General features: G+C 43.3%; 1 protein-coding gene across 4 annotated transcripts; it reads left to right on the forward strand.

The window, feature by feature from the left end:
* The first annotated feature begins 1,769 nt into the window (after window positions 1-1,769).
* LOC139541236 (glycosaminoglycan xylosylkinase-like) lies at window positions 1,770-20,725 on the forward strand. 4 transcript variants are annotated; one of them, XM_071345650.1, is made up of 10 exons: window positions 1,770-1,929; window positions 3,797-4,129; window positions 4,223-4,470; window positions 4,683-4,769; window positions 4,892-5,001; window positions 5,188-5,359; window positions 5,535-5,726; window positions 16,797-16,907; window positions 18,472-18,531; window positions 18,693-20,725. In XM_071345650.1, exons 2-10 carry the CDS (start codon window positions 4,001-4,003, stop codon window positions 18,922-18,924), a joined length of 1,341 nt encoding a protein of 446 aa, XP_071201751.1. In that variant the 5' UTR covers window positions 1,770-1,929; window positions 3,797-4,000; the 3' UTR covers window positions 18,925-20,725. The 4 variants fall into 4 exon arrangements, with proteins under 4 accessions (XP_071201751.1, XP_071201754.1, XP_071201753.1 ...); XM_071345653.1 differs by lacking the exon at window positions 16,797-16,907 and adding an exon at window positions 5,879-5,909 and having other exon boundaries at window positions 18,693-18,831; XM_071345651.1 differs by lacking the exon at window positions 16,797-16,907 and having other exon boundaries at window positions 1,771-1,929.
* Window positions 20,726-24,493: the final 3,768 nt, after the last annotated feature.

Below are 24,493 nucleotides of genomic sequence, written 5' to 3' on the forward strand. Positions count from 1 at the left end.
GACCAAAACATCAGCCAGGAAGCATAGGAACTGAGAAGTGGTCTGTGGTCACCACCTGCAGAACCACTCCTTTATTGGGTGTGTCTTGCTAATTGCCTATAAATTCCATTTGCACAACAGCATGTGAAATTTATTGTCAATCAGTGTTGCTTCCTAAGTGGACAGTTTGATTTCACAGAAGTGTGATTGACTTGGAGTTACATTGTGTTGTTTAAGTGTTCCCTTTATTTTTTTGAGCAGTGTATATATCATGGGGCTCTGAATAATGGAGTGTTGCTGGTCTTTAATGCCACCAATTCCATTGGCCACAATGTGAATCATTGTAAATGGAAAACATAGCAACACTTTCTACTCCACCCATTCCATTTGTTCCAATGCAACACTGTCAGCCTATAAATTGAATATTGACTAATAGAGAGAGAACTATTTTATGTGCCGAGGTAAAAGTTGGGTTGGGAACACCCAGTAGGGTCCGTAGAATCTATATTATTTCATGGGGGACTGAGGTTTAAATGCCCAGCTACACTTTCTACTCCACCCTTTCTGTTGTTCCCAATTCAATAAACTGTAGGCCTATACAGTGCATTCGGAAAGTATTCAGACCCCTAGACTTTTTCCACATTTTGTTACGTTACAGCCTTATTCTAAAATTGATAAAATAGTTTTTTCCCCCTCATCAATCTACACACAATATCCCGTAATGACAAAGCAAAAACAGGTTTTAAGACATTTTAGCAACAAACAAAAAAACGGAAATATCACATTTACATACGTATTCAGACCCTTTACTAAGTACTTTGTTGAAGCACCTTTGGCATCGATTACAGCCTTGAGTCTTCTTGGGTATGACACTACAATCTTGGCACATTTGTATTTGGGGGGTTTCTCCCATTCTCTGCACATCCTCTCAAGCTCTGTCAGTTTGGATGGGGAGCATCATTGTGCAGCTATTTTTAGGTCTCTCCAGAGATATTTGATCAGGTTCAAGTCCGGGCTCTGGCTGGGCCACTCAAGCACATTGAGACTTGTCCCAAAGCCATTCCTGCGTTGTCTTGGCTGTGTGCTTAGGGTTGTTGATCTGTTGGAAGGTATATATATTCTATAGACCCTAGTGAGTAATCTCAACCCCACTTTTACTTTGGCACCTAGAATAGTTCTCTCTCTATAAGCCAATATGTAATTCATACCATAGCTAGTGTATTGCATTGGTGGCATTTATTTGACCTTGGAACAAGTTTTAAAACCCACATTTAATGCAAATGTCACTTAAATATAAACAAATGCGAATCATTGTTAAATACAGGTTAATGACACTTTTCTACTATTACCCTACTAAGTATTCCCTACAATACTTGTACTGCAGCAGCCAGAATAGTTTTTGCTCTATAAGCCAATATGTATTCCATCACAAGAGGTTGGTGGCACTTTAATTGGGGAGGACGGGTTCGTGGTAATGGCTGGAGTGGAATAAGTGGAATGGTATCAAATAGATCAAACACATGGTTTTATGCCATTCAATTGGCTCCGTTCCAGACATTATTATGAGCGGTCTTCCCCTCAGCAGCCTCTACTGTATACAGTGATTCACAATGAGGACATTTGTCTGACTTTGGGACATGTTTTAAAACCCACATTTTATGCAAATGTAACTTAAATATGAGCAAATATGAATCATTGGTTTATGTTTAGACAAATATGTGTCATATATCATGAATAAATACAAGTTATTGACACTTCTACTATTAGGTGGGGGACTTTTATTTGGAAAAATTCCGTGACCCGGAAAAACTGTTTAACTATTGCTAACGAAACGCGGATAGTTTTTTTGACAGCCTATCGATGAATAATACACAAGTTCACACAAAACATCGAAAACACACTGACCGTTGCATTGATGTCGTTTAACACCTAGTAGCCGTAATCGCAAAGGTAAGCCATTTGATCAGACTTGCTAATACGATAGCTAACGTTACCTCACAACAGCCATTTCTTTGCAATCAACGGTGTTGGCAAGCTAACAGTAACGTTATCAGTAGCCTTTTAATCACATTCATAGAATGTTTGATAATGTCTGATGTTAGCTTGCTCGCTAGTTAGCTAGCACACGCTTGTCAGCTTTCAACGCAAGTTTAGATATGGAAAATATGATGCAGTTCGTCAGCTATCAGTACGTTAGTTACTAACTAGCTAGGTTAGTAGCAGCTAGCTAACGAACATGGATAACTAACCGTTTCTTTGCTAGTTGGCTAACTAACCACCTAGATAGTTGGCTAGCAAACCAACTAGCTAATCATCCGGCTAGCTAACCGGCTAGCTAACCACCCGGCTAGTAATGCATTGCTGGACGAAAGCAAAACGGACAATACGGTACCGTTAGCAGCTGTCGATGCAGATTTATTCAAAAATCAACAAAGCGTTTGCTAGATGGCAAACTAACCGTGTGGGCCTTCGCGATTTCCAACCAACTAGCTAGCCAACTACTGTTAGTGTAGAGTTTCCGCAGTAGTGGGACGTGTATGTAGTTGGTCCCATGAATTACCGATTGTGTGGAATGCAACTCGAGTCATTCCTGCCTGCATGGCCACCGGCACTGCTAGACACTGGTTGCTTATATGGCTAATGTTTAACTTAGCCGGCTAATTCACGGGTTGTCCTCAGTTAACTACCTAGTACAAACATTTTTTGGTATAGTGTGTATTTTTAAAATGTATTCTCAAGTCCGTTTCATGTCTATTTTGGGCTCCATAAATAACCTTTCAAATGACAGCCCTTTAATTTGAGTGGAAACATAATTGCTGTTTTTGATGAGGGTGGCAATTGTATCCTCCAGCTGACTGGAAAGTTGTTGTTAGCTATGATGATTCTGTGACATTGATAGTGGCACTTTGACATACGGCAAGGACCAGAGCCATACATTTAGAATAAATACATAGCTCTGGCAAGGACAAGTTGCTCACAATAGGTAGACCTATCTGTCGTTGTTGAGTTATGGAGAACTTAGATAGTTGGATACAGTTACATCATCATCATACTGAATATGGTATCGCCATTGTTATGCAGGCTCATTTGCCATCTTGCAGGCAGTTTGCTTATCTGCCCCAAATAGCACAACAACCCCCATCTATGGACACATCTGATCAATATCTTTGTCCTGAAAACACACATTACCAACCGATCAATACATCCATCTCAACTGACGTTGGTCTATATGAGAGGAGCCCTGCTTTGGAGCCTTCATGTCCTGTCCTGATTCTGTTAACCAAGCTCAACTCTCCTCTGTTGGGGGAGAGGACAGGCTAATATTCCAGTGTGCCTGGAGCTGTGGAGCCAGACAGGCGAGGGTCACTGTCTGACAGCCCAAAACAGACTGGTGGGGACAGTCTGAGGACAAGCAAGGTGTTATTCAATATCAAAACATAAAATGTTGTTTTGAAAGACAGGGAGTGATAGGCTAGATTGATCCTGTAACTGGTGGGAAAACAGCCAGTGGGTTAGACAGGGTGTTATGTTGTCAGTAAAGTGATTGTTTATAATCCCGGGTGTGGATCCAGGAATCAGTCAGGTTTGGCACGGTATGGGTGTCTCTCTCAGCTCCGATGACACAGATTAGAGTTGTAATCTGTTACGAATTGAGCCCAGTAATTATACATTACTTTGTCATCATGCTCCTGTCAATCATGTACCAGCCTGTCCAGCATCTTGGCTCCTGCTTTTTCTGTTTGTATGTCTGTCAACAAGTTTAAGTTTTTATATCTAACTGTTTTTCATCACTAATGTCCTCTCTGACCTCCAACAGGCTGGTTGCTGATACAGTAGGGGCCTGGTCTAGCTGTGGGTCTTGTGGTGAGACAGAGATCCACACCTCCTGCCCTACAGAAGGGTGTGTGTAGGAGCTGGGAGGGGGAAGCGACTAGAGGGGGGGCAGGTGCCATGCTCTAGGGGTGAGGTGGGGAAGAGGGGGACTCACAGGTCAGGGGTGGTGGCTGAGGTTGCAGAGGAGATGAAGTTGAAGCAGCGTGTGGTTGTACTGGTTGCCGTGCTACTCCTGTTGGGGCTTGCCAAACTTCTTCTGCTGAACGGAGGAGAGGAGTCCGCAGCCAGCCGACGAGACCTCAGAGCCTTCCGCAAGGTAGGGTTGTGTTTTTGTGTCAGTGTGTATTTATTGTAGCTGGTGCCTGCGTGTAGGCTATGAATGAACGTTTCTATCCATGTGTGTTATCAGATGGAGGCAGGCCTGTCTCTCTCCCGCGGTGCCCGTTTAACACACACTCTCCAGTCTCCATGGGAGGTGGCAGGCCAGTGGGTGGGCCCAAGGGAGGTGTACCCTGAGGAGACCCCCGAGCTGGCAGCCGTCCTCACCGCGCTGGGCACTGCAAGGGTGGAGCGAGCAGACGTGGGCTACAAGGGCACCCAGCTCAAAGCTCTACTAGTACTGGACGGGGGGCAGAAAGTGGTCTTTAAACCCAAGAGGTGAGAGCGAGAAAACACACATGCACACTCCATTCTTTGGTTCTGTGCTGCTGAACAGTCCTCAGGAACTGAGTGTCCTTGTTTCACTCTGACATCTGTCTTTTTGTTGTCTGGTTTTATGTAAGAATAGGCACTGTGCTTTTACTCTGGTTTATGTAAGAGGATAACTCTCTCATCACTCCATCCATCTCCCTTCCTCCCTCTCTTTCTAGGTATAGTAGAGACTATATGGTAGAAGGAGAGCCATATGCAGGTTATGACAGACACAATGCAGAGGTGGCAGCTTTTCACCTGGACAGGTACGCGCACACACACGTATCGGTCTTATGCATAAATATATACATTTTACATTTGGGATTGGTAATCTGGATACTGGTGTTGCTAGTTGTATCTGAGTGTCTGTCCTGTGTCTGTGCTGTAGGATCCTGGGCTTCAGGAGAGCACCCCTAGTGGTAGGGAGGTTTTTCAACCTGAGGACTGAGCTCAAACCTGTCGCCACGGACCAGCTACTCAGTACCTTTCTAATGCAGGGTGAGATGCTAGCACACACACACACAACAGGGCTCTGTTCGGTCCCACCCATAATATGTTTGTGTATAGGTATGCCACTCCTTAAACGTTGATAAGATAATGTTTTGTGTCTGGGTTCAAGCAGCAGTGGGCTGGACCTCTCTCTAAATGGAAATGGTTAACCTCTCTCTCTCTCTCTCTCTCTAGGTAATAATAGTTGTTTCTATGGGAAGTGTTACTACTGTAGAGAGAGTGAGCCGGCATGTGCGGAGGGAGAGAACATGGAGGGATCTTTAACTCTCTGGCTGCCAGATGTCTGGCCGCTCCAGAAACATAGACACCCCTGGGGACGCACTTACAGGGAGGGCAAACTGGCCAGGTGTGTGTATTAACTATTTGTCTATGTATATGTTAACTATGTGTGCTTGATTATTCATTGTGTGTGTGTGTGTGTGTGTGTGTGTGTGTGTGTGTGTGTGTGTGTGTGTGTGTGTGTGTGTGTGTGTGTGTGTGTGTGTGTGTGTGTGTGTGTGTGTGTGTGTGTGTGTGTGTAGGTGGGAGTATGATGAGAGCTACTGTGATGCGGTAAAGAAGATGCCTCCGTACGACGCTGGTCCCAGACTGCTGGACGTCATCGACACGGCCATCTTTGATTACCTCATCGGCAACGCAGACCGACATCATTATGAGAGTTTCCAAGACGATGGAGGAGCCAGCATGCTCATTCTGCTGGATAATGCAAAGAGGTGGAACACATACACACTCTACCTATTGTAGCTAATGTTAGCACATGAACGGTATAAACACATTTAGGAACTCTAGACATGACTAAGATGACCTCTCCTTCACCTCTCTCTGTCTCCATCTCTACATCACACACATCACTCCTCTTTTCTAGGGATGTAACGGTTCACCAAACCCACGGTTTGGTACGTATTGTGGTTACGGTTCGGTACAGCGAAAATTAATAATGGTCAACATTCACAATGTTCCCTGCATTGTCTCTTGTGACCGGATTGCTTTGATTGACTTCTCAAGTTTCCACTCTGATGCTGCATGTTGGTGGTGGGAATTAACCAGTTGTGAAGTCGTAATGCCAGTTGTATGCATTCATGTGATTTGAACTCGTTGAGAAACGCTGATTGGCTAATGTTCAACAAGCTGTGTCAACCATAAACTAAAAGTGCAGCGATCATGCTTGGAAACAGAGTTCAAAAACCACATTTAATAGTTTGCTTTTTATAAATAATGTTTTGTTAAATTTAACTGCTGAAAATGCTGTTATAGAGGCCATTTCCTAGGTAGGTGACAGAGGTAACCAAATGGGAGAAGTTGGTGCTCAGGATGATGGACAAGTTTCCCACTATTAATTACCAGTTTGAGAGCTGTTCAAGTGGATTTTTCCCAGTCATGGTAAATTCTCACTTGGTTACGAACGCACCATGACACTGCCTCCTTCAGTGCCAGATGCGCACTTGTGACTCTCATAAAGGGTGCGTGTCTGTAGCATGGTACATCTCCCACTGTGGGGTAATGTGATGGGCTGTCACTGGTTGAAAACTTCCTGCTTTGTTTTGCTTATAAAGAGCGTAGGGCAGACCCCTTTGTTGACTGGTCTATTGTTTTTTATGGTTCCCAAGACACCTGTCTGATTCATGCCTGTCACAGTGCACTAATCCATTGTGGAGGCTACAGGGATGGCACAGTCCATCACTCTAAGACATCTGATACTGACATTTTATATGGTTATATTATGTAAAAAAAATAATGGTGCAACACTAATAAATCTAGTATTATTTTATAACAAATGCACTTTCTCCCGCTTTGGGTATGGTCGCTGTCCGCGGTTCCAAAACAATCTTTAGTGAGCTGTAGAATTTGTGCCTTTCCCTATGTTGCTATCTACATAATAGCTAAATTAACCAGCATATTGGGATTGAGAACAACGCAGCGGAGGCAGCAGCAGCAGAGACGAGGAAACAGCCCTTGCTTTAAGCCCTATTCAGACGGGATTCGTTTTACTGGGGGAGATCGGGTAATGTAATTACGTGCACAAAACACCACATCTGTCATTTTAGTCCCGTCCGAATCTGTCAGTCATTTGTACATGGCTGGAGAGTAAAAATTCCAGACAGAATAACCTACTGTTTTTTGGCGAACTCCAAGGTCCTCTGATAATACTAGTCCCCGTGCGAATTGACATCCCTGTGTTTTGAGAGAAATGTCTGAGTTTGACAGGTGTTGCTTACGGTTTGAGCAAGAAAACAACTGATTTGATCAATTGAACGAAGTGCTGCGCATAGCCTATATATGAAGGGCCTGTATCAACTTTCAAAGTGAATGCTTTTGTTCATTTGTTTTGTGCGTATGAATAGAATATTGCCAAATGCATCAGTAAAAAATATTGAGCCTATTTAATGTAACCCTTGCTGTTAATAGATCGCAAAGCAGCATACAACTGACCTAAATGTTTGGACATTATAAGTTAACTTTCACATCCATAGCCTTAAAACGCATCTCAAGTGCAAGGGCACTGTTTAGCTCACATCTGAAGACTGGGGGGCATTTAGGACGTCTACTGCGGATCGCTAAAATATACTAATGATTCTCTTAACACTTGCTCAATTCAAATATTATGGCGACACTATACCAAAGAGGTTTGGTATGGTTTTTGGGAACCAAGCTCGAGTTATCAGGGTAGGCCTGTTATCGCCTGGACTTGAAATATCTTCACGCCAAGAAAATAACCTCCAAACTTCTGTCAATTTAAAGGGAAAAAACAAAGAATTACAGGGTGGGGGGGGATGGGAGTTTGTAAAAAAACTAATCCCATCCAAATCATCCTCTGGAATAACAGACATTCTGGGGTAGTAATTAACCAATCTAGTAATACTAGTCCCATGTGAATCGGGCTTTGCCTAATTGTCCCCAAAAAATAGAGGATAGAGCAAACAAACTGAAGTCTATAATCAACAGCCTAACTGTTAAATGTGCCTGGCTTTATAAAGCATCCAGATACAGTCAGTCAAAAGTTTGGACACACCTACTCATTCCAGGGTTTTTCTTTATTTTTACTATATTCTACATTGTATAATAATAGGGAAGACATCAAAACTATGAAATAACACATGGAATCATGTAGTAATGGAAAAAGTGTTAAACAAATCTAAATATATTTTGAGGTTCTTCAAAGTAGCCACCCTTTGCCTTGATGACAGCATTGAACACTTGTGGCGTGGTGACATACTGTTAACGTGATGGAGGATCCTCTAATTCTGGTTTATCGACTCCACCACTCGCCATTGTACAGAACTAGTTCCCGGCTGCGCCTCACGAAAGTTTAAAACAGTTTGAAGTTCAGCAATTAAGAATTACATTTTGATTACAATGTGCGCATGGGCTCAAGTTGTTTTAACAGAATAGTCAGATTTACTTGAGGCATAGGCCTACAACGCAGGGTTCCCATGGCATACAACGCAGCGTTCACATGGCCTACAACGCAGGGTTCCCATGGCCTACACATGGCCTACAACGCAGGGTTCACATGGCCTACAACGCAGGGTTCCCATGGCCTACACATGGCCTACAACGCAGCGTTCACATGGCCTACAACGCAGCGTTCACATGGCCTACAACGCAGCGTTCACATGGCCTACAACGCAGGGTTCCCATGGCCTACACATGGCCTACAACGCAGCGTTCACATGGCCTACAACGCAGCGTTCACATGGCCTACAACGCAGGGTTCCCATGGCCTACAACGCAGCGTTCACATGGCCTACAACGCAGCGTTCACATGGCCTACAACGCAGCGTTCACATGGCCTACAACGCAGGGTTCCCATGGCCTACACATGGCCTACAACGCAGCGTTCACATGGCCTACAACGCAGCGTTCACATGGCCTACAACGCCTATAGGCCTAGTGTTTTTGTTTTGTAAATAAACTCAGCGTAAAAAGAAGCGTCCCTTTTTCAGGACCCTGTCTTTCAAAGATAATTCGTAAAAATCCAAATAATTTCACATATCTTCATTGTAAAGAGTTTAAACACTGTTTACCATGCTTGTTCAATGAACCATAAACAATAAATGAACATGCACCTGTGGAACGGTCGTTAAGACACTAACAGCTTACAGATGGTAGGCAATTAAGGTCACAGTTATGACAACTTGGGACACTAAAGAGGCCTTTCTACTGACTGAAAAACACCAAAAGAAAGATGCTCAGGGTCCCTGCTCATCTGCGTGAATGTGCCTTAGACATGCTGCAGGGAGGCATGAGGACTGCAGATGTGGCCAGGGCAATAAATTGCAATGTCCGTACTGTGAGACGCCTAAGACAGCACTACAGGGAGACAGGACGGACAGCTGATCGTCCTCGCAGTGGCAGACCACGTGTAACAACACCTGCACAGGATCGGTACATCCGAACATCACACCTGCGGGACAGGTACAGGATGGCAACAACAACTGCCCGAGTTACACCAGGAACGCACAATCCCTCCATCAGTGCTCAGACTGTCTGCAGTAGGCTGATAGAGGCTGGACTGAGGGCTTGTAGGCCTGTTGTAAGGCAGGTCCTCACAAGACATCACCAGCAACAATGTCACCTATGGGCACAAACCCACCGTTGCAGGACCAGACAGGACTGGCAAAAAGTGCTCTTCACTGACGAGTCGCGGTTTTGTCTCACCAGGGGTGATGGTCGGATTTGCGTTTATCGTCAAAGGAATGAGCATTACACCGAGGCCTGTACTCTGGAGCGGGATCGATTTGGAGGTGGAGGGTCCGTCATGGGCGGTGTGTCACAACATCATCAGACTGCGCTTGTTGTCATTGCAGGCAATCTCAACACTGTGCGTTACAGGGAAGACATCCATCCTCCTCCCTCGTGTGGTACCCGTCCCGCAGGCTCATCCTGACATGACTCTCCAGCATGACAATGCCACCAACCATACTGCTCGTTCTGTGCGTGATTTCCTGCAAGACAGGAATGTCAGTGTTCTGCCATGGCCAGCGAAGAGCCCGGCTCTCAATCCCATTGAGCACGTCTGGGACCTGTTGGATTGGAGGGTGAGGGCTAGGGCCATTTCCCCCCCAGGACTGTCCGGGAACTTGCAGGTGCCCTGGTGGAAGAGTGGGGTAACATGTCACAGCAAGAACTGCCAAATCTGGTGCAGTCCATGAGGAGGAGATGCACTGCAGTACTTAATACAGCTGGTGGCCACACCAGATACTGACTGTTACTTTTGATTTTGACTTCCCCCCCCCCCCCCTTTCAGGGACACATTATTCCATTTCTGTTAGTCACATGTCTGTGGAACTTGTTCAGTTTGTCTGTAGTTGAATCTTATGTACATACAAATATTTACACATGTTAAGTTTGCTGAAAATAAATGCAGTTGACAGTGAGAGGACCAAACGGTTCAGTATGAATGTGTACTATTACACCCCTACTCTTTTCCCTCTGATCCTGTAGATTAATCTGCTGAGCTTTGTGTGTCCTAGACTGTGTGTGTTATGACAATGTGTATGCAGGTGTTTAATAGGGATTTAATGATTTACCGATAAGGTGGGTTGGCGTATAACGTGAACGTCTATTAACCCAAAGGTTGCTTGTTCGCATCTTATCAGACAACTTTAGCATTTTAACTAATTAGCAACTTTTCAACTAGGAAAGGGGGATACCTAGTCAGTTGTCCAACTGAATCTATTCAACTGAAATGTGTCTTCCGCATTTAACCCAACCCCTCTGAATCAGAGAGGTGCTACTTACTACATTTGAGCTACTTTGCAACTACACTGAACAAAAATATAAACACAACATATAAAGTGTTCGTCCCATGTTTCATGAGCTGAAATAAAAGATGCCAGGAATGTTCCATACACACACAAAGCTTATTTCTCTCAAATTTTGTGCACAAATGTGTTTGCATCTCTGTTAGTGAGCATTTCTCCTTTGCTAAGACAATCCATCCACCTGACAGGTGTGGCATATAAAGAAGCTGATTCAACAGCATGATCATTACGCAGGGGCACCTTGTGCTGGGGACAAATAAAGGCCACTCTAAAATGTGAAGTTTTGTCACACAACACAATGCCACAGATGTCTCAAGTTTTGAGGGAGCGTGCAATTGGTATGCCGACTGCAGTGATGTCCACCACAGCTGTTGCCAGATAATTGAATGTTAATTTCTCTACCATAAGCCGCCTCCGTTGTTTTATAGAATTTGTGAGTACGTCCAACCTGCCTCACAACCACAGACCACGTGTATGGCCTAGTGTTTGTGAGCTGTTTGCTGATTTCAACGTTGTGAACAGAGTGCCCCCATGGTGGAGGTGGGGTTATAGTATGGGCAGGCATAAGCTACGGACAATGAACACAATTGCATTTTTATCGATGGAAATTTGAATGCACAGAGATACCGTGACGAGATCCTGAGGCCCATTGTCGTGCCATTCATTCGCCGCCATCACCTTTTGTTTCAGCATGATAATGCACGGCCCGATGTTGTAAGGATCTGTACACAATTCCTGGAAGCTGAAAATGGCCCACTTCTTCCATGGCCTGCATACTCACCAGACATGTCACCCATTGAGCATATTTGGGATGCGCTGGATCGACACATACGACAGCGTGTTCCAGTTACCGCCAATATCCATAAACTTCTCACAACCGTTGAAGAGTGGGACAACATTGCACAGGCCACAATAAACAGCCTGATCAACTCTATGCGAATGAAATGTCGCGCTGCATGAGGAAAATGGTGGTCACAGCAGATACTGACTGTTTTTTTGATCCACGCTCCTAACATTTTTTGCATATCTGTGTTCCCAGTCATGGGAAATCCATAGATTAGGGCCTAATGGATTTATTTAAATTGCCTGATTTCCTTATATGAACTCTAACTCAGTAAAATCTTTGAAATTGTTGCATGTTTTATTTTTTTCTGTGTACTTAGCATGTTAGTTAACCCTTTAACCTAATTCCTAAACTTAACCCTAGCCCAGCTAACATTAGCCACCTAGCTAGAATTCATATGATAGCAACATTAGTTTTGCAAATTTGTAACATTGTACATTTTGCTAATTTCTAATCGATTTGTAATTCATATCATAGGAAATGGGTGATGGACATCCAGATATTAATACATACCATACGAAACGTAACACATCATACTAAATGCAGTGTCTCAGATTTACTTAGAGAATAATATGAAATGTTCGAGATCAGGTTGGAGGTAGGCCTGTTCCTGATCTGACACATCTGCGCATCACCTTCAGCTTTCAAATGTTTGTAAAATGGCTTGTGCGATATTAGAGTTTATTAGTTGAGTGACAACCAATGTTATTTGCTTAGTTATTTTTTATAAAATGTCCAGTTAATTAAATGTTTTACCGCAATAAAAGTAGCCTAAGCTACCGCTGGAGTAGAGTATTTGAGTGAGTTGAGCAGTCGGAAATCCCTCACGTATGAATTAAAAATTATTTAATTAACAGCCCATCTAATTTTGTGACTGTGCCATTTAGTATTGAAGTAGGCTTTAGTAAGAAGGTTCAACATGTTGTAGGCTATTAAACAAGGACCTGCCTGATTACAGTGCATTCAGAAAGTTTTTTTGACCCCTTGACTTTTTCCACATTTTGTTACGTTAAAGCCTTATTCTAAAATGGATAAAAACGAATCTCAATCTACACACAATGCCTCATAATGACAAAGCAAAAACAGGTTTTAAAAATGTTTGCAGATTTATAATTTTAAAAAACTTTTTACACAAGTATTCAGACCCTTTGCTATGAGACTCAAAATTGAGCTCAGGTGTGTCCTGTTTCTGTTGATCATCCTTGATGTTTCTGCAACTTGATTGGAGTTCACCTGTGGTATATTCAATTGATTGGACATGATTTGGAAAGGCACACACCTGTCTACATAAGGTCCCACAGTTAACATTGCATGTCATAGCAAAAACCAAGCCATGAGATCGAAGGAATTGGCCGTAGAGCTCCGAGACAGGATTGTGTTGAGGCACAGATGGGGAAGGGTACCAAAACATGTCTTCAGTATTGAAGGTCCACAAGAACACCGTTGCCCTCCATCATTCTTAAATGGAAGAAGTTTGGAACAATCAAGACTCTTCCTAGCGCTGGCCTCCCAGGCAAACTGAGCAATCAGGGTAGAAGGGCCTTGGTCAGAGAGGTGAGCAAGAACCCAATGGTCACTCTGACAGAGCTCCAGAGTTCCTCTGTGGAGATGGGAGAACCTTCCAGAAGGACAACCATCTCTGCAGCACTCCACCAATCAGGCCTTTGTGGTAGAGTGGCCAGATGGAAGCCACTCCTCAGTAAAAGGCACATGACAGCTCGCTTGGAGTTTGCCAAAAGGCACCTAAAGGACTCTGACCATGAGAAACAAGATTATCTGGTCTGATGAAACCAAGATTGAACTCTTTGGCCTGAATGCTAAGCGTCACGTCTGGAGGAAACCTGACACCATCCCCATGGTCAAGCATGGTGGTGGCAGTATCATGCTGTGGGGATGTTTTTCAGTGGCAGGGACTGGGAGACTAGTCAGGATCGAGGGAAAGATGAAAAGGAGCAAAGTACAGAGATCCTTTGTGAAAACCTGCTCAGGACATCAGACTGGGGGCGAAGATTCACCTTCCAACAGGACAGCGACCCGAAGCACACAGCCGAGACAATGGAGTGGTGTTGGGACAAGTCTCTGAATGTCCTTGAGTTGGCCAGCCAGAGCTCGAACTTGAACCCGATCGAACATCTCCAGAGAGACCTGAAAATAGCTGTGCAACGATGCTCCCCATCCAACCTGACAGAACTTGCAAGGATCTGCAGAAAAGAATGGGAGAAACTTCCCAAATACAGGTGTGCCAAGCTTGTAGCGTCATACCCAAGAAGACTTGAGGCTATAATCACTGCCAACGGTGCTTCAACAAAAAAACAGTAAAGGGTCTGAATACTTAGTTGAAGTCAGAAGTTTACATACACTTTAGGTTGGAGTCATTAAAACTCGTTTTTCAACCACTCCACAAATTTCTTATTAACAAACTATAGTTTTGGCAAGTCGGTTAGGACATCTACTTTGTGCATGACACAAGTCAATTTTCCAACAATTGTTTACAGACAGATTATTTCACTTAAAATTCACTGTATCACAATTCCAGTGGGTCAGAAGTTTACTTACACTGAGTTGACTGTGCCTTTAAACAGCTTGGAAAATTCCAGAAAATGATGTCATGGCTTTAGAAGCTTCTGATAGGCTTATTGACATAATTTAAGTCAATTGGAGGTGGATGTATTTCAAGACCTACCTTCAAACTCAGTGCCTATTTGCTTGACATCATGGGAAAATCAAAAGAAATCAGCCATTTAAACTCAGTTTTTTCACAATTTCTGACAAAAATTCCCTGTCTTAGGTCAGTTAGGATCACCACTTTATTGTAAGAATGAAATAATAATAGTAGAATAATAGTAGAGAGAGTGATTTATTTCAGCTTGTATTTCTTTCATCACATTCCCAGTGGGTCAGAAGTTTGCATACACTCAATTAGTATTTGGTAGCATTGCCTTTAAATTGTTTAATGTGGGTCAAACTTTTCAGGTAGCCTTCCACAAGCTTCCCACAATAAGTTAGGTGAATTTTGGCCCATTCCTCCTGACAGAGCTGGTGTTACTGAGTCAGGTTTGTAGGCCTCCTTGCTCGCACATGCTTTTTCAGTTCTGCCCACAAATTTTCTATAGGATTGAGGTCAGGGCTTTGTGATGGCCACTCCAATACCTTGACTTTGTTGTCCTTAAGCCATTTTGCCACAACTTTGGAAGTATGCTTGGGGTCATTGTCCATTTGGAAGACCCATTTGCGACCAAGCTTTAACTTCCTGACTGATGTCTTGAGATGTTGCTTCAATATATCCACACAATTTCCCTTATGATGCCATCTATTTTGGGAAATGCACCAGTTGCAAGCCTCCCCCTTTTTCCTCCAAACATAACGATGGTCATTATGGCCAAACAGTTATATTTTTATTTCATCAGACTAGAGGACATTTCTCCAAAAAGTACGATCTTTGTCCCCATGTGCAGTTGCAACCTGGAGTCTGGCTTTTTTATGGCGGTTTTGGAGCAGTGGCTTCTTCCTTGCTGAGCGGCCTTTCAGGTTATGTCGATATAGGACTCGTTTTACTGTGGATATAGATACTCTTTTACCTGTTTCCTCCAGCATCTTCACAAGGTCCTTTGCTGTTGTTCTGGGATTGATTTGCACTTTTTGCACCAAAGTGCGTTCATCTCTAGGAGACAGAACGTGTCTCCTTCCTGAGCGGTATGATGGCTGCATGGTCCCATGGTGTTTATACTTGCGTACTATTGTTTGTACAGATGAACGTGGTACTTTCAGGCGTTTGGAAATTGCTCCCAAGGATGAACCAGACTTGTGGAGGTCTTTTTCTGAGGTCTTGGCAGATTTCTTTTGATTTTCCCATGATGTCAAGCAAAGAGGCACTGAGTTTGAAGGTAGGCCTTGAAATACATCCACAGGTACACCTCCAATTGACTCAAATGATGTCAATTATCCTATCAGAAGCTTCTAAAGCCATGGCATAATTTTCTGTTTAAAAGCTGTTTAAAGGCACAGTTAACTTAGTGTATGTAAACTTCTGGCCCACTGGAATTGTGATACAGTGAAATAATCTGTCTGTAAACAATTGTTGGAAAAATGACTTGTGTCATGCACAAAGTAGATGTCCTAACCGACTTGCCAAAACTACAGTTTGTTAACAAGAAATTTGTGGAGTGGTTGAAAAACGAGTTTTAATGACTTCAACCTAAGTGTATGTAAACTTCCGACTTCAACCCTATCTCTCAAAGTTTCACTTTCTATAACTTCGCTCTGCTCTGGTCGACATGAGCCTGCAACTCATCTCTCCAGCGATGCACTTTATCATTTGTTTCCTTGTAGAATCATAGCCGTGCGGGTTCTGGAGGATCTGCAGCAGCCCTGATCAATTGAAATTGTTATGTTCTAATTCTCTGAAAAATACTCAGACACTATGAGAGCTTAACCAAGTTTATTCTTCCCAGAGGATCAATACAGTTGCATTAGACAACATGTTTTCACCAACACAAGTGTATATATTTATACTCCAATTTAGATGCACTCCTTCTCTAGCCCTTACATATTTTATGGTTCAACATGAAGACGAAGTGATAGGGTAATAAACCATTCCTTCTCCCTTAAGCTGACCTGAGCTCAACCCCCTTGATGCCTAATCCAAAGCTTTCTCTCCTTATCAATGCCTGCCACGTGATCGCTTCCTGGCACTCAATATTTCAATAGGATACCTGATATGTAAACGTTATAGATTACCCTCTCTCCCTCAGTGACATGAATAAATATATTTCATGTTCTCAGAACCAAACAAAATACATTTGCCAAAATTATAGAATTACTGCTGTCTGTGTAACAGAATAGCTTCCGTCCCTCTCCTCGCCCCTACCTGGGCTCGAACCAGGAACACATCGACAACAGCCACCCTTGAAACATCGTTACCCATCGCTCCTCAAAAGCCGCGGCCCATGCAGAGCAAGGGGAACAACTACTCCAAGTCTCAGAGCGAGTGACGTCACCCATTGAAACTCTATTAGCGCGCACCCCGCTAACTAGCTAGCCATTTCACATCGGTTACATTCACCCCCCTTTTGACCTCCTCCTTTTCCGCAGCAACCAGGGATCCGGGTCAACAGCATCAATGTAACAGTATATCTTCCTTCCCTCTCCTCGCCCCCTACCTGGGCTCGAACCAGGGACCCTCTGCACACATCGACAACAGCCACCCTCGAAGCATCGTTACCCATCGCTCCACAAAAGCCGCGGCTCTTGCAGAGCAAGGGATACAACTACTTCAAGGTCTCAGAGTGAGTGACGTCACCCATTGAAACGCTATTAGCGTGCACCCCGCTAACTAGCTAGCCATTTCACATTGGTTACATCTGTTCGTAAAGAAATGTAATTATTCAGAATAGCCTACTACACCATGAAAATGCCCAATAACAAGGCATAGCCTACCAACCTAGCCTACAGTTGGGAACGTGCTGCAAATCTGTCAGTGAACAGCATGCAGACAACAAACCTTTCCCAATATTTCAAATACTATCGTGGAAATCACAGGTTGGAAAGTAAATGGCTCCTGCTGAAAAGAGAAGACTATGATCTATCTGTTGTAGGCTACCAAAATATCTCATCAACTTCCAAATATTGTTTTACAAAGTAAAACAGATAGGCTTTTGGCATCACCGGCGAGTGAGCTGCGCATCATTTGGGGAATCAGTGAAACTGGAAAGCATTTTTAGGACAATCATTTCCTCCTCATAGTGTACCCTGCTGTATGTCTCCACACACCTAGGCCAAGGATATTGATGGATTCAAGACAAGGTCGTTTTTATCGATCTCAGTTTGTCAGTGTCATTTCGATCATTTGTGTGGTATTAAAGATTCTATCAAAGTCTCCAGTCATGTAAATTGACAGAGAATTGCATGAAATGGGTTTATAAAAGGCCACATTTTTCATGGTCTGTAGGGTACTAACATTCCCCCCATGTGTGCAACTTCTGTAAGCGCTTCTACTCTACTACTCTCTGCCACTACGCAAATGTGATGATATGCATGCAATGCTTTTTTTAATGTGTTCTGGTACCTCAGAGCTCCCCAGGTCACCCCTCTCGCGCCCACTTTTTGTTCCTGCACCTCCCGATTTACTAATTAAGCACTTGTTAAATTGATAATTTATTAACAAATACAGCAATCACTTTTGCTACCCGCACTGCATGGTCAACGCGGGAGAAGAAGAGAAGCTCACTGTGTCAAAATTTCCAAACAGTCTACCATTAGATTTGAGACTGGGATGAAATCCAAAGTTGCGCTATATATTCATCGTCTATGTCATAGCTAATTGTTAAAGATAAATATGTATGCATTACTAGCTCTAACACATTTCATCTGCAAAAATGACAAATGAATTAGTGGTTGATGGTGATATCAAAAAAAAATGTTTAAATGGGTGGAGGGGTGGACAAAAAGCTAACTTTGTCCCCCCCTAACTGAAAGTGGGGTGGTAGATGCCCAGTTTCCCTTATGGCTCAGCTCAGGTGCCTACATATAACATAGACATATACATAATTTACACACACACAGAAGTCCAGCTCAGAGAGGCCCAGCTCATAAGGTTCATCAGCAGCAGATTTTAATTTAGAATGGAAAATGAATGTGTTTATGCAACAAATGCATTGAATTGCATTGAACTGAATCGCATTGATTCGTTCCTCTAATCAAACCAAATCTTACCGACTCATTTCAAACCAAAATGTATCGTTCCTGTACCGGAGCCCATGTATCTAGATACTTATCGAATTGTCTTGAAAGGGAGAGATGCACATCCATAGTGTCTAACCAATCTTACTGTGTTTTTTTCTTGTTTTGTAGTTTTGGGAATGCAGCTCTGGATGAAAGAAGCATTTTGGCCTCTCTGTATCAATGTTGCATGTGAGTTTACACACACACACACACACACACACACACACACTGAAAATACCAACATTTGTCAGTAATCACAACCCATTTCTCTTTTCTGCAGTGTGTTTATGAGCTGTTTTTTTTTTCTCCATATCTTTACATTCTTACACCTCTCTCCCGCCATCTGTCAGGGTGCGTATGTCTACGTGGAACAGGTTGAACCTGCTGAGGGCAGGGGCTCTGAGTTCAGCCATGAGGCAGGCCCTGACCTTTGACCCCATCAACCCCGTCCTGGCCGAGCCCCACCTGGCCGCCCTGGACAGACGGCTGTCTGGTATCATAGCAACCATCCGGCAGTGTGTGGAGTCACAGGGCCCTGACAACACACTGATAGAGGACCGCATGAACCTGCCACACTCCTAAAGGAGGACAGGAGAGAGGGATGGAGGAGAGGAGAGACCTGTCCCATCCCGAGACGAGGACAGGAGAAAGAGGGATGGAGGAAAGGGGTAGAGACCTGTCCAATCCCTTGTGGAGGACAAGAGAGAGGGATAGATAGATGGAGGAGAGACGAGGGAAAGGAGAAGCTGTCTCACCCAGAGATCGAGAGAGAGGGTTGAGCCATGGTAGGAGGAGCTGGATGATAAACCCCCTCCCACACTCCCCCTCCTCCTCTCAGGGCCTCCCAGAATGGGACAGGAAATGACTCCAGCAGCAGGAAGTGGTTTCCTCTACAAACTGTTTCCCTCCACACTAGAACACTTGAACCTAATGGGATCTATATCTGAGGAACTGTATCCCCAATGTCTCTCCTCTGCCTTCCGCACACACACACACCTCGTGCCAAACCCTCCTCTCTTGTCCAGTAATAACAAGGGAACCAAAGCCATAGGACTCAACCCAGCGACACTCAGTATAGCAGGGGTCGCTCACACAGCCATAGCACCCCACTCCATGTGGGCACAACACTCCCAGCGAAATCCACTGGACAGACAGTGGAGAGGGAAACTGGTTAATTGACCAAGGGGAATTTTGTGGTCAGTCTGATTGTGACTGACAAACAGACGTGTCTGTGTCCGAAATGACACCGTATTTCCTATATAGTGCATAAGGCTCTAGCCAAAAGTAGTGCACTGTATAGGGAGGGAATTGTGTGCAATTTCAGAATCTGCCAACTGACTATGGGTGTGTCTCAAATGCTGCTCTATTCAAAATATATTGCACTAGTTTTGGCCCCAGTTTCTCAGACCTTATTTCTGAATTAAAAGCACTTTCATTAGAGATTGTTCATTAAGCATGCTTTTTTAGTCCAGGATTAGACTTGATCTGGGTCTAAGAAACTGGCCTATGCGGTTTTAAAGGTTGGCTACATACTCTAGGGCTTTGGTCAAGACTAGTACACTATTTTGGGAATAGGGTATCCTTTGAGACATTACCAGTGTGTACATAACTAACTGTTGAATAGCATTACTGAGGGAGTATAATTATGAGAATTGTAATATTAAATTAACCTAATGTCGTGTCTGAATGTGTGTGCCTGAATGTGTGTGCATGAGTGTCCCGCAAACTATATATTCTGCATTTGTCCATCACTAAGAATAGAATTGTTGGCAGATTGCCTTAAATTCTGAGATGTTGTAAAGATTTGTCCTTTTGTATTGGTGAGGTTGAGGTGAGAGAATGTCAACATACCAATAATTAGAAAAATCTTAAAAACCATGCATATGCAACAAATTATATATTATATATAATTATTATAAAAAAATTATATATAATTGAGGAGTCTCCTCAAGGAGTCGGTCACCCAAAAAAACGTCCCGCAATCAGTTTTTGGTCAAAAAATACTAAAATCACCAGGAATCCTGCAAAAATATTGTGTAATTTGGAAAATCTGTTCCCAAATATTCTGACAAATGAAAAGAGATGTTATCGTGTCAATCTAATCAAGCTATGACATTATTTTCAAATTCAATCTCTTTGAGCTTAGTTGTGGTTAATTTGCAGTGTTCATTATTATGTTCTGCCCCCCCGACCATCTGCTCCAACAAAAATCATCCGGCAGCTGTATCTAGTTGCCTAAACCTGGTGTAGGGGGTATCATACTGTAGTTTAGTATGCTACTGACGATTTAAAGAGAGAATTTGGGACAGGGAGGGGGAAGATGGGAAGTTTGGGGCTGTATAGGTATGTAATGTTTTCAACATTAAAAATTATTTTTTAAACATTCTGTATTTCAGTGTTCTGTATAAAAACAAAAACAAGTAACCTTGAAAAGGTGGTTTATACAGATGTAGGATATTCATTTTATCGCACTTGTTCCTGAGAATTTTCCTGCATTGCAGGAAATGCAGATGAGATTCATGATTTACTGAAAACCTGCACTTTTCATGTAGCTCAATTTTACTGGTCAAATTAAGAGCTTACATCGATCTGTACATGCTTTTGTATAGATGCTCCTATATAGAGGGTCTAAAGATGCTCAAACTATCAAATGTTACTCTTTCTATTTGCAACAACTTATAGTTTTACTGTTCCTCCCTTTAGAGGGAGCCAGATCACTACAGTAGAAACCTCTAGATACAGACATGCCAGACAGGACAACCGATGCCACCACTTTTCCTCTACTATCTTGCACAAACAGCCTGAGGTCATCTGTGGCATAGCCTGGTGGTAACAGATTAAAAGCGAGAGATACATTTATAATCACAGGTGTATGGCTAGAGGATAGAAAACAGTATGAAAGGCTGTGTGGGATGACTGGTGGTGGTAGCCTCATGACCTATAGTTTCTAATCAGACTGATCTCTGGAAGTTCCTCCTGTGACTGGCTGGCCTGAATATTGTTTGTGTCTGATAGGTGTTATTAACCCTTTAATTATGGCATTTATACAGATACAGTCCATGTTCTGGTTATTAATGTCACAAAGGGGGTCTTTTACCGCTAAGTCAATCCTTGTTGAGCTAACTGTAAAAACCTCACTTTACGTGTTAGAGCTGAAATGCAGCTGTCAGATACAGACATTCATACAGAGGGGAGTCCCCTGTACAACACTACTGGAGAATGGGCCTTCTCTCCATCTCTGGGGGGAAGATGGCAAACACACACCATTGATATGTGTGATAACAGCCCACTCATACCCAGAGTCAGGCCTGGTCTCCCAGTATCAGAGTGGGAGGAACATGCACATAGTCCTCGGGTGTCTCACCATGTGTGATTGTATGTGAATCAGATCCAGCACAGACCTGCATCCACCCATAATTTCCACTTATACCAGTTCTCAGCTGTTTGCGTGCCAAAATAACACCTGCACGCGCAGACACACACGCACACACTTTATTTTCCATGGAATCGTGTTTACAGAGATGCTTGGTTTCATGTTCTTTCTCTCCCTCCGCATCTCACTCTTTTGTTTGATGCACTTTCTCAGGTTCATTATGAGTCAGCGACAGCAAAAACATGTCACACACACCGATATCAGATGGGGGGATGTATGGGGTTACAGTAGGTGGGCTCTTCCAGATAAGTTTATCCCTGTGACAGAAAGTCCATCTCAAATGTCTCCATGTCTGTTTTATTACTGTGGGGGTGGGGGTTTTCTGTATGATCTCCCGCACTAAAACTCAACTCTACCCTACATCCCAAAGTTCACTCCACTGTATAATTTTATGCTCAAGGTGGTTGTTACACTAGGTGGTTCAGTGAACTACTGGATGCTAGTGGGATGATGATGATGATGAGTAAACTTGCCTGAGACCTGAAGATTTGTTGTGTCCAACTGTTCTGAATGTGTTGTACCTTGAATGTGGACAGTCGATGCATTTTGTTCTACCCTGCATATCGCACCTCTGAAGTAAAAGGTCATCTGGAAAAATGTGCAATATTTTTACCACCTGGGGGATTTCAGGAGAATAGTTGTTTGATAGAGCATGTCCAGACATGCAGTACCAACCTCGGTCTCTGACCTATATCAACCAGCTAACTGGAAGCAGATCTCTCAAGCTGTTGTTTGATGCTTAAAACACTGACTGTTAATCAGCATCACTGATTGAGAAATAGGGGAAACATTTTTATAAGAGATGGGAGAAGAGAGAGAAAGCATCATGGTACCGGATTGTGTGTGAGTGATTCATCTGTCACCACATCCCATCCTGATTAAACATATCACAACTACAATTGCTGTACAGCCCCTAATGGGAGCTACTGCTTTGTGGGTTGGAGGGGTATTTACCAGAGACCGTATATATAAAGGTTTTTACTGACCTTCACAGGCATGCATTCACGCACACACCACCACCACACACGCATGCATGCACACACACAAGTCAGTGGGTGGTTGCCCATGTGTGATTGCTGAGAACAGTAGATGAGGGCCAAAACCATGTAACTGACCAGCTTAGCTCTCGCTGTGTCAGCACACTATTATCAGAGGTCTTGGAAAACAGACTCAGACACACCTTAGACCAGCTCAGCTCAGAGGTCCTTTGTTTAATGATCAACCTGGTTGGAGTCCAGTCATTCATTATTTGGAGTGTTTGCCATCATGAGAACACTGAAATGCAATCATGATGATTAAACTCTAACACAGTAAATGCATACTGTACCTCTGAAAGACTGGTTAGATCAGGGGGAAAACAGTGACTTAGTCTGGACTGAGGGTAAGATAGAAGCCCGGCTTTCTAATGAAGTTAAGCTAAGCAGGTGCAGGCTTAGTTAGTGCCTGGTATGGGAGCAGGGCTGGCCCTAGCCTTTTGGAGGCCCTAAGCGAGATTTGGTTGCCCTGAAATTCTACCCATTTTGCCATTGGGGGTAGAGAAATCTTTGCAGTTTAAATCTAATTTCCTGCAATTCTACACATTTTGCCATGACTTATGCCATATTAATGATATCTGACTCAGAGTGACTAACAAAAATCAATGGGGGTCCCCTGGAGGTCAGGGAGGGCCCTGGGCATGCAGTTGGTATTCGGCCATGATTTTCTACAAGTTTAGATTGGTTAGTCTAGCCAGCAATCTAAAATTTGTTAGCTCACATTGCTCATTGAGTGACCATCAGGGACTGACATAACAACCGAAAAATTGCTGATGAAGAACCAGATTTCGAACTTCACCTTGCGTATTCTTCTATTCTAAATCTCAACAGTAAATTGAGACCCTGACTGAGTTGCAATTGTATTAACTACTGCTTATGCCTGGAGCCGGCCCTGGATGGGAGACAGGTTTTATTTAAGGTTAAGGCCTTACAACACACACATAAACATGTAGTGTGGTATGTCAGGATGTCAGCTGACCCGTGTGGTGAAGATGGGTCTGCTGCCTCTGACAGGGTGATGTTACTGTCACAACGGAAAGAGAAAGACAGAGAGAGAGAGAGACAGCAAGAGCAAAAAAAAAGGACATCGAAATGCCGCAAATGGACCCTTACAAAAACACATCCCTGGGCAACCGTGTAAGAGGAGGAGGGTGAGGAAGATAGACAAGATGTTCGGTGGATTACATGGAAACACACACACACACAGTAAGAGATGCTGTGTGGACTGGGTGGAAAAGAGGCCGCATCGTGACGCACGGCCCACCGCAGAGTTTCCCAGCTTCATCAGAAAGGAAAAATCAACGGCTGATCTAAAAAAATAAGTGTGTGTGTGTTAGTGTGTGATATTTAGAACACAATGACACTACTGTGACCTTACGTGTCTGTCACCTTACACCTTAAAAAATGCTTTTATATTTTTATGTGTGTCAAATCTCAATCAATTATCTCTGAAACTGATATAACTTATGTAAACATTAACAGAATATGATGCAGTGTTCACTCTTCCAGGAAATGCTGTAAAGGTCTATGTTTACTGTGGTACTGCACTGTTATTTCCTGAAGTAGCTATAAAAAGAACAGCAAGTAGCCATGCTGCAGTTTATGCTTAAAATCAAAGAAACTGACAGTCTGTGGATAGTTATCTAGTAGAACCTATAGATTCAAGTAAAATGTTGCTTTTTAC

This window comes from Salvelinus alpinus, chromosome 16 (genome assembly GCF_045679555.1).
Source record: "Salvelinus alpinus chromosome 16, SLU_Salpinus.1, whole genome shotgun sequence".
Classification (NCBI taxonomy): domain Eukaryota; kingdom Metazoa; phylum Chordata; class Actinopteri; order Salmoniformes; family Salmonidae; genus Salvelinus; species Salvelinus alpinus.